This window comes from Geospiza fortis, unplaced genomic scaffold (genome assembly GCF_000277835.1).
Source record: "Geospiza fortis unplaced genomic scaffold, GeoFor_1.0 scaffold138, whole genome shotgun sequence".
NCBI classification, from domain to species: Eukaryota; Metazoa; Chordata; class Aves; order Passeriformes; family Thraupidae; genus Geospiza; species Geospiza fortis.
In genome coordinates this window covers 12,472,108-12,483,560 of record NW_005054307.1, presented here as the reverse complement: position 1 = coordinate 12,483,560, position 11,453 = coordinate 12,472,108, and the positions used below count along the sequence as shown (strand labels likewise).

The 11,453-nt window shown below is 36.2% G+C and overlaps 1 protein-coding gene across 1 annotated transcript in view; it reads right to left on the bottom strand.

Moving 5' to 3' along the window:
• ARMC3 (armadillo repeat containing 3) overlaps positions 1-11,152 on the bottom strand; it is a 50,230-nt gene extending 39,078 nt beyond the window's left edge. The window contains 5 exon segments of the mRNA XM_031066776.1: positions 1-56; positions 341-409; positions 1,477-1,602; positions 3,604-3,721; positions 11,105-11,152. The exon segment at positions 1-56 is cut by the window's left edge and continues 144 nt beyond it. Of these exon segments, the coding sequence (XP_030922636.1) occupies positions 1-56; positions 341-409; positions 1,477-1,602; positions 3,604-3,721; positions 11,105-11,152 (417 nt within the window).
• Between the last annotated feature and the right edge of the window lie 301 nt (positions 11,153-11,453).

Here is an 11,453-nt window from a genome sequence, read left to right as displayed (position 1 = left end):
GTAGGGAAAAAAAATAAACATTTTGATTAAGTTTTATTCAGCACAGAATATTTTCACTAATTCAGTAGTGAATTAATTTTAATTTAAAGCATTATTTGAAGTCAATAAACAATAGCTGTTAACCATACCAAATATGTCCATAAACATGCTGCTCCATCTGTACAACACAAAACACTACTCAGTGAGCTACAGAGCTACTCCTATAAAAGCACTTACCTATTAAACATGTACTAAGAAATATCATGTTACAAGGTAGATTTTATTAAATTGTCTGATAAAATGGCAATCATAAATTATTTCTGACTGTACTTTTGCACAAGGAATGAATACTATAACGTACCTTCTGGAGCCAGCTGTGATATAAGTGGATTTGTGACATCCAGTTCCCTCAGTAACTTCCTCACATCATCTACAATGAAGAAAATACAAATATCAAGTCGTTTGTTTGGCAGGGTTGGCTGAGTAAAGAAAGAGAATCTGCTCCAAGCAAAATGTACTTATGGTTATTCCCTGAGTGACAAAAAGACCTGACTGGGAAAGACACACAAGTTAGACCAAGATCATAATGGGCCTAGAAAAAAAAGCAGAGACTTTCAAGTTGCAGATGACATTCTATGACATTTGATACACATGAAGTTCCTCTATATTTCATATAAACTTTATTCAAAATACTCTGATTTAGCAAGTACTGATTAAATATTGCATGATTTTAGCTGCCAAAGAAGTCATACCCTGATAGTTAAAATTATTTGTGGTTAAAATTATCAAATTAAAAGCAATCCTTCTGTTATTTTAGTTTTCAAGCCATCACTTTACAATTTTATGCTGATGCCAGCCCACACAGCAAATGGAAAACATGAACTACACAGGTCTTACTAAAATCACAGTAAAGTCCTTCAGATTGCATTTCTAATGTTGTCAATGGCAAAGTAGCAAAACCTCAACCCTTGGATAGAAAAATCAAGTAATATTTTTTGGGACAGACTTCATGTGGTCCTACAGGGCTGTGTTGTTATTATCAACATATTCAACATGTTGAAATGTGAGAAAAAAAAAGGTATGAGTTTAATTTACTTTTAAATAAAAACCAATTAAGATGTGAATATAAATGGGAAATATTTGTTCATTCAAATCCATGTTTGTGCAGCACCACTGACAATATGCTAATGCTGAATTAAAAGTAATCTAAGAGGGCAAGGTCCAGTGTAGCATGACAAGCAGGTAGCAGATGATGAAAAGACTTAGTGTGGTTGGGATATCCTCATGGAAGACAACTGGGTAAGACATTTACCAAACTAAGACCTGTTTAATTACATTAATCAGATACAGGTCTATAAAGCACTATAAAATAACAGCCACTTAAACTCAACCTTACATCACTTTACTCTGAGCCATTAATACAGGATTTTTTTCACAAGATCAACCTCTTGTTTGATGACCACACACTGAAAAATAGTAAAACCTTGAGACTCTTACTATTAGAAGCCATGATGCCAAATACCATGACGGCATTTCTGCGTACAAGTGGATCTTCATGTGAGAGGAGCTTATAGAGATGTTCCAATGCTCCAAGACCAAGAAGTGTCACTTTGTTTTCATCACCTGAAAAGGAACTGGGTTAAAAGCCCAAGAAAAAGGCCAGCAACTTCACAGCTCTAATGAATCAAGGTAAAACCACTACCAATCTTTTATTGAACAGCAGAACCAAAGGCCTGACAGCTCCTTTGAAGATCATCTGATTTACACCCCTAATAAATATGTCTCAAATAGTTTCAAGGATTAATAGTATCTCAGATTAATTCACATTTTTCAAGCAAAGGATGCTTCTGTCTATTGGACACTCCACTCATTTGTTGGAGACAAATGGAAGTGGAAATAAAAAGGAAAACTTCCTACTTAGCACAGTACAGGTGAACAGTATCAGGTGAATACTGTACACCTGATAAAATTCAGGCGAATATGCATTTTATTTTCCTCCTCTCTTGCCTCCCAATTGCATTTTCCACAACATAACAGTTCACTGATTCTGTGACTCTTTGCTATCCCTCAAGGGAAGCAACTACCAGGATTTTTATCATTAATTCCTACCTGAGATTTCTACCACCTGAGAATGAAGTGCTTTATAGCTGAATAGGTGCTGGACATGCAATAACAGAGGAGTCTAGTGTGATTACAGCCTTCTGTTCCTACTCACACAAAACACACACAAACCCCAAGAAACAAAATCCCAATCCTACTCCTGTTCTCAGTTCCCACAACAGTTTTATCATTCATTTTCTAATGAACCATGTCTGTCCTTCCTGGCTGCAAGCAAGAAATGTGAGAGGAAACTGGAGATCTGTGCTCATTCTCAGGCCAAGACATGCTTAAAATTGAGAAGGTATTCCTTATTATGGAACTTTATTCATTAGCAACACTCCAAAAAAATAGATTAACTGCGATTAATTAACTGAAAACAACCCCTTCTCTTGTGCCACACCACAAAGTTACAGTCTAGTCTTCTGGAAGATTATGGGAATATCTACATTAATAATTTAAAGGATGATTCTTTTAAACATAAAAGACATAACACATCTGTCCTTCTGCAGTGTGACATATTTTGCTGTGGACAGGAGGGAAGGAGCCAGTAAGAGTTTATGGCTCATAGTTGTCTCCCAACAGTCCACATTCTCTCTTCACATATTCAGAATTTGATCCCATGCCCTCAACCAAGCTTGCCATATAAAGCAGAACCTAAATATCTTTCAGAACTCAGTGACCCCTAGCCAGCTGTCAAAGACTTCTCACAACTTCATCAGTGTTGGTAATTTACATCAGTATAATAATCAGCATATAAATGCATAATTTTTAAAGAAAACACAAATGAAATGGAAATTAAAATTAAACCAGATTTATCAGAGCAAGAATACCACCAGTGTATACCAATGTGAATGGCTAACATCGAATAACATGGAATAAGTAGGAGACAACATAGAAAATTACGTGCTACATAAATTTTAGCCTTTGTTATATAGCTGTTTGTCTCCTGAGCACCTTGAACATGATGCTTAGCTATAGATTATACAGGGACCTTTGGAAGATTTGAAATCTTGGAGACTTGTTAGATTCCCAACTCCTACAGAAATATGCTTGATAAAGGAGGCTGAGCAGCCTCCAATGAATCACCTGCACAGAAACAGCGACACGACAACTTTGTGTCAAAATAACAGAAAAAGGCCAAGAGGTTCTTGTCATTGAAAACTGAAGATTAAAATTACTACACTGGTACAGGCATTTCAAACTCCAACATAAAAAAAAGAATTCCTTCTAAACTGCAGATCTGTTGCTTATAAAAACCCTGTATCTATCTTATATTTAAAATGAGCTCTATTAAACAGTAAATATAAAATTCTCCAACAAAATTATAAAAGTCTCCTTCATGCAAACTACAAGACTTCTTTATTACTGCAACTACAGGTTGGATAGATATTTCAAACCCCCCCCCAAACTTCAACAGATGCCTTTGAGGAGAAAGTAAGATTTCAATGCTAGGAAATGAAACAATTGTGAACGACTATCAAAATCTAAGCAGTGCAGAACAAAGCTTATTGCAAAAATACTAACCTTTTGATGCAAATTTATATAGAGCATCGCATGCTTTGGCCAAAACTTCATTTTCAGGAGAACTAAGCATTAGCACAACTGTTGCTGGTGTTTTGCTTTCAATCAATAAAGGATCAAACTAAAAACAAAACAAAAAAAAAAAAGGAAAGAAAAATTTGATTTATACTGAGTCTTCCTGTGTGCTGCAGTAGAGTCCCATATTTCATTAAATATAAATAAATCTTGTTTGATATCTACACTGAATTAGAAATATTAATGAGTTGCTGTTTCCTTGGAAAAGTCCAATTCTTTTAATAACAATTAGAGTAAGTGCTGAAAAATTAGAAAGAATAATTGACTTCCAAATAAATACAACCATGATTTCACCACATATGAGGATTTTGGGAAAACCTTCATGCTTCCCTGAAAATCTAGAAATTTTTGAAGGTAACAAGCTATGTAGTTGTTATAAATGTAAGAGCATTCTGAGACTTCAGAACCAGACATGAGAAGTTTTTTTGAGCAGATGTACACAGAGCCCATGGACTCAGCAGGTGTACAAGGAAGAGGATTTCGTTACTCTGTGGCAATATCACTTTGCTGCTGCTTAAAAAATAAAAGAACACTTTCTGTGCCTTTGTCAGCTCAGTTCACCAGCTCACCATGATCCTTTACTAGATGAAGTACTTCTAAAATATAATTCCTGCTCACCCAGCTAGAAATGATACAAAGGTTTCATTTCCATTTCTGAGCTCTCTCATGCAGAAAGAAATTGTCCAACAAATAAGACAGTTTTCACCCTCTTAATAGACTCCTTAGGACTAACATCACTTGAGCAAGGGAATCCTCTAAAAAAGCCTTTTGTTTCCTAAGAAGACTCAAGGAATTCTGAAAATTCTACTCATTAAAAAGTTTTAAGCTTCCTTGAATTTAAAGTAAATGGTTAGCATGGTTTCTATCCTCACACTTCAGGCCTATACAGTATCTGTGTTACATACAGAAACTACTAGATACTGGGGTCATGCGGTTTTTCGAAAACAATGCACTATCTTTAAAATTTAGCAGATCATAAGATAGCAATACAAATTAATTTTAAATATTACAATATATATACATATATATTTACAAATGTCAATAATTTTATTTACTTCATTAAAAAACCTTCTAATAGCTACATCAGAGGCACATGTATAATATTTATACATTGATCTAATACCAAAGTCAGAATTGCATTGCTCCATTTTCAGCATTTCTCATGTTTACAAGTAATTGTATAAACCCCAACTCAATGAAAATTCCTGGGATTTAATGAACAGTCGGCACATGAGCTCAGTGAAATTAGTCTAATCTCTAACCATTTCCTTAGACATTAGATTTGCTATTACTGTATGCAATATTCAATAGGCATTCTCCTATTAAAAGCACTTTTGTGCTTAAAATGCAGTAAAAATAGTCACTGAAATCAATGTATCTTTAAGAATCAGAGGCCTGAGCATGTGAGTGATTGAGGAAGAAATTCTTTACTGTGTGGTGACTGTGCACTGGAACAGGTTGCCCAGAGAGGGTGTGCAGTCTCCCTCACTGGAAATACCCAAGAACCATCTGGACGCAATCCTGTGCAATGTGCTCTGGGATGACCCTGCATGAGCAGGGAGGTTGGACCAGATGACCACTGCGGTCCCTTCCAATCTGACCCACACTGTGATTTTCTGGGAGGTAATGTTGTTCATCCAAACTATCATAGAACTGCTTATGACGTATCGTTATGTCAGCATAACTAGTGTTCCACCTTTTTTTTTTATCCAAGGCTTGCATCCAAATCTTCATACATTATTGCAGACTCTTCCTGTAATGGCACATACAGGACATTATATGTGCTAGAATAACATACTTGAAGTTACAAACAACTTTGAATTAAACACAGAAATTTAACTAATTTATAAGCAACAACATTTCCATCATTCAGTTTGTATTAAGAAAATAGCAAGTTAAATGAAAAAGAAAGCTATAACATGTCTTTGATCTTGACTTTTGTGTATGTTTGGTTTTGGTTTGGGATTTTTGGGTTGGGTTTTTTTGTTTGTTTGTTTTTGGTTTTGCTTGTTTGTTTTGCTTCTGTTAGGGATTTTTTGGGGGGGAGGGGTGTTTTGGTTTTTGTGCTTTGGGTTGTTTTTTACTTCCATCAACTTAATTTACTTGAAATTGAATGTAATACAAAATATGTTTCCAGTCAGACCAAAGACCCACCTAGTCCCTCCTCCTGTCTCTGACAAGGGCCAAGTAAGAGGTGTGGCCAAGCAGACTATTAAATTTTACTTATGTTCCCTCTCAGATACCAGCTCTGCAACCTAGAGAACTGGAGAACCTAGTGATTTTATCTCTGTGTTCAAAAAGTCCAGGAAAAACTTGCTACATAATTTTTGAAGCCATCTGTATTTTAACACCCTTAATATTCTGAGACACAAGTATCACAGTTAAATATTCATAAAATAACTGTGCCTCTTCTTTATTTTAAAAATACCACCTGATAATTTTATTTATCCTCCATGGTTCATTCAGTTTAAGAAAAGGTGAAATAAATTACACTCATTTGCCTTCACTGTATATTCATAATTTCGTAAGTTTCTATTATATTCCTCTTCACAGCGATTACTCCTGAGAATGAAGAAACTGACTCCCTTTGATCTTTCCTAAAACAGAGGCCACCCTGACTGTCCTTGTTGTCTTTCTTAGCTCATTCTTTGTTCATCCTGATGTCTTTCTAGTTCTTTATAGTTCAGCTCTACCTTTTTGGGATGGGAACACCAGGACTGTTGATGGCATTCATGTGCATGCTAGTAACACAATGTTTTGTCTTTTATTTCTGGAACTTGACATTTTGTACTTATTCACTTTCTCCTACTTAGGAACTGGATGCCATTTTCATGAAAACATCCACATTACTTCTGACACAGCTGCAGAATAAAAATCCCATGACTGGCAACTTCTCCCAATTATGAAATCTGAACAATAATTTGTTTTCTCACCTTTGCTTCCTATTTTATAACCAGACATTATCACTACAGAGTAATTTCTTTTTACCTGTTCATCTTTATGAGAGTGAAAAGTCTGGTCTGAAAACTTTTGGAAAAGCTAAGCAACTGTATCAATTAGAACACCATTATCCAAAGAATACCCCTCCAAAGAACTCAAGTAGATTTCATAGCTCAAACTCTCCTCTACACAAGCACTATTGATTTTTCCCCCATTACTATCATATTTGTCCATGGGTTTGATTTTGTTTTTTTCAAGAACTATTTCTACCAATTAACACAGCACAGAAGATAAACTTCATATAATTATTGCTGTATTTCCTTTCAAAAACAAAATTTTCTACCATCCATTCTTCTAGTACCACATTTTCTGATGTTAGCTATTTTTCATTTAGCACAAGACCTGGGCAAACACTATTTATTCCTACTTGGGCAATTTTATCACATTTATTTTAGTGATTACCACATTGCTTTGTCTTTTGACACAAAAATAAGTAATTTGGCTTTTCTTTCATGACTGCAATCACCTAATAGTGTTTCCCCCTAAGAAGCTTTTTGCATCTAGTCAATTTGAAAAAGCTTTACTGCTACTTTTTGTATCTTTGTTAGTTCTCTCCCAAAATATTTTGATTCAGGGTGACAATGCTTTTACTTCTCATTTGGGAGTGGAAGCATGTTTTTGTTTTCCCATTTGGATGAAAATCCCACCTTTTGAAGGATGTATTTATCTGCTCGTTATTCTATTGCTTAATCATGCTGGTTTTTCTTCTTTTTTTAATCCCTTAAATTTGATTTAAGGTCAGTTTTAACCTTTCACCTCTCATAGAATCTTCAGAAGCACTACAGATATCTTCACTACTCTTAGTCCCTTTACCTAGAAAAACAGATTTAGTAGATACCTGAACATGCTCATTATTTCAGATCTGTGAGTGCCTGATCTCCTGCGCTAACAATAAATCCCAAGATATTCCACTGAATCACAAATAGTTGATATTAGAAGGCACCTCCAAAGACGTCTGATCCAACTGCTCTGTTCAGAGCAGGGTGAGCTAGAGCTCAGGGCTAGTGCACAGTCTGATTTTGAGTAATCCCAAGGATGGAGACTCCACAAGCCCCCTGGACAACCTATGCCACACTCCATCATTGTTAAGGCAAAAGAGGAATTTTTTTTTCTTATGCTTAAATGGAAACCTCCTGCATTTCCCTTTGTGCCTACTGCCTCTCATCTTTTCATAGGACACCACTGAGAAGACCCCAGCCTGATTTCTTTACTTCTTCCCATCAGCAAGTTTTACACTGACAAGACTCCTCCAAACCTTCTCTAAAGACCAAGCAGTCCCAGCTGTCAGTATCTCCTCCTAAGACAAATGCTCCAAGACTTTGTTCTAGTAAGGCCTCTTCTCTCTTGTACCAGAGAATGCAGAACAGAACACAGCGCTCCAGGGGTGGCCTCACTCACCAATACTGACTAAACACAGGAGTCCCCCTCTCCCAGGTTGCTGGCAACACTCTGGCCAATGCCCAGGATTTTGTTAGCTTTCTTTGTCCCAGTTTCTCATTTCTGGTGCACGTCCACAGAATCACCAGGTTCTTTCCTGTAAAGCTGCTTTCCAGCTGGTCTTCACCCAGTCTGTACCGGATATTCTTCCCCCAGGTGCAGGACTTAGCCATTTCCCTTTATTGAACTTAATTAAATTCCCAATTTCCTATTTCTCTAGGAAATTGTTGAGGTCCCCCTGAATGGCTGCACAACCATCTGGTCTGTCAATCACTCCTCTTAATTTTGTATCTTCTGCAAACTTGCTGGGTGTGCACTCTGTCCCATCATTCAGGTCACTAAGGAAGAGGTTGAACAGTATCTGCTCCAGGATCACCCCCTGGAGCACAACACGAGTGCCTGACCCCTAACAGGATCTCATGCTGCTGATCACAACCTTCTGAGCCTGTCAGTTCAGCTACCTTTCGGTTCATTCACACAGTCTGTTTATCTCTTCTGTTCCTCACCAGTTTATCTATGAGGATGTTACAAGAGGCAGTTTTGAAAGCCTCACTAAAGTCAAGTCAAATGAATATTTAGACATTAATCAAAAGAAGGTGTTTATGTAGATACAGTTTCAGGAGCTGACTGTGCCAATTCATACATTCCACTTTTTTAACATCAGTCTGGCGAATGAAGCCTTTTTCAAAAATACTCAGGTATCTATAGCTTTCTTTAAGTGATAACACTTCAGTATTTTCTCTAGGGACAATCTCAGGCTCCCCTTTCAATATCCATGACCAACTGATGATCAAATAATAGTATTGTCTAGACCAAACTTAATGTAGATATCATGTGAAAAGTTCCTATCAATCTGTGTCAAAGCTGGCATATTTTATCGGCCTGAATTACTGTCTTAGGTCATTCATATAGAGACAGAGGCTCAAAGCAATGTTTTTCCTCTTGGACACCAATTCTCAGAACAGAGAATACTAAAAGACAAATTAGGAAAGGCAGTGAAAACAGAGTCCTCAGGAATACTTTCTGAAACATATAAGCAGTGGCTAGGCTGAGATGTGTTTCCCACCTGTTCCTAGAAATCTATAAAAAATTAGTGGTCATCTGCAGTACCATATATTCTCAGAGCATTCCCCATGCACAAAGGCCTTCTTTTATGAGCCCGTCTACATTATCTCAAGGCTTCTTTTCTTGGACTTGACATTTTCATAAACAGATTATCAATCACAAGATAATAGCTAATACATCTTTTATTTTGTCTGCATCTCATTTCCTGCCATCTGAAACACCCAGGTGAAATTTAAAGTTTTCAGATTTTATTTTACTCAATCATTATGAACAAAATTGTTATTATGGTAAGATTTTCTTCATTAATAGTTAAAATGATCTATTTTCATGTTTAATACTGTCCTGATATGCCACATTTCTCCTGCTACAACCGTCAGAGTAGACATGCTAGGCTGAAGTACAATAAGGGTAAAAACTAAGCCAAAAGCTGTAGATGCCATCTGGAATTCACTCTTTACAATTTGTTCCTTTTGATAGTTTTACTGACATTTTCTGTGTATTCACAGGTTATTGTAGTACCTAGCATGCTGTACCACCGTTTTCTCTAGAAAATCTAATTGTATATTTTGGATACAGAAATTGTGGTGCTGCATCTACTGATTTTCTAGCTATTTACTTCAGCTCATCTGTATGACTTAAATGTGTTGCCATGCTTTTCAAACCTTTTCTTAGGCTGCAAAGATACTTAGCCTTAATTTCTCAGGCCTGTTTGAATTAGACTCATCCACACACACCTTCTTTGTGAGCATATTCTTCATACAGATAGAAGTTATGTTGAGGTTTTATGCAATTTCCTTTCATAAGGATTTATTATTGATTGAAGGTTATGAATTACATTTGTAATATTCACCTTTCCACAGAACAGCTGGGTAAACCTGATGTTAACTGCTATGTCTCAGTGACATCATGACTATTGGATGTTACTGTCTTAGTCAAAACTATATATGCTTATTTAATATTGAAACTGCAATGTAGTTTTTGCTGACTTTTCTGTGACCTTTGAAAAAGCTCTCGCAGTACTACAACTCTTTACACATAAATCCATTGGGTTTTTTAAACAGTGTAAAGAACTTGGCATTTAGTGGGACTCACTGGAGGAGTGGGACTCCCTCTGTGGGACTCATTGAGGTCCCTATTTTCATAGTTTGGTTGTTAATTGACACAGAGTTTATACTGTACTCTTTTCAATGTTTCTGTATTTCCTCTACTTCTTTCTGAAGAAAATAACTAAACTTTAAAAAATAGCTATGTTTTGAACAATTATCTTTTTGGGGGCCTCTTCATACCTTATGAATTTATAGAAACTCCTGAAAAGTCTGATAGTGTCAGACCCTTAACCTCCACCTTTTGAAAAGAAAAGTCTCCCTATCACCATTATTCTATATTTGGCCTCAGCTCTTTTCACTGTACTTTCAATGACAACAGAAAAACCTAAACTGCCTCTTAAGACTGTACATATTTGCAAAAGAGACAGAGTATGTAGTATCATTCAAAATATTTGTCAAATTTTGTATTCAGTAAAAAAACACAGATCCATCTAGGCTTTTAACTCTTTCATCTTTAAAGAAAAAGAATGTATTCACAGTTGAAAAGACACGCAGATTTCAGGTCGCTCTTCTCCATTCTCCTTTGATTTTTACGAAGAGAAAGCTAACACTGTTCTTCAAATAAAAAGAAGCCTGGATTGTTTCATACATAACTGTTTGCAATGCCTGCCAAAGACAACAATCTCTACAAAGAACTACACATGCCCAGTCACTCTGGTTTGTATGCTGTCCAAGAAAAGCAGAAACAGAGACATCTTTAAAAGCCATTTTTAGAATAATGTGGGTAAACTAGGAGAATAAGGAACTATGTAAGGACGATAGAGCTGGGCCTGTAATTGTGTAATGTTTATTTTATAGCACATAGCAGTTTATAAACTTACCACATCCTTGGGTGGAGACTCTGTTTCCTTCTTTACTTTTTTACCCATTCTAAAAAACAAACAAACAAACAAAAATAAAAGCAGGCAAACAAACTCCCTTCTGTGTATTAGGAACCCGTTTACCAGTGATTCAGGGAACCATTTAAGACAGACTTTCTTATTCATTTGACCCACCAAATCATTCTGAAAATTTCTTTGACATAGAAATTTCCATACAGAAAGTAGTCCCTCTTTCTAACATTTGTACACATTTGGTAAAATACATCTGTCAACAACATACATAGCTAAAAAGGTCTCAGCACAGGCTTAGGTTGTAATGTGGTACAAATACACAGAATATCCCTTTTTG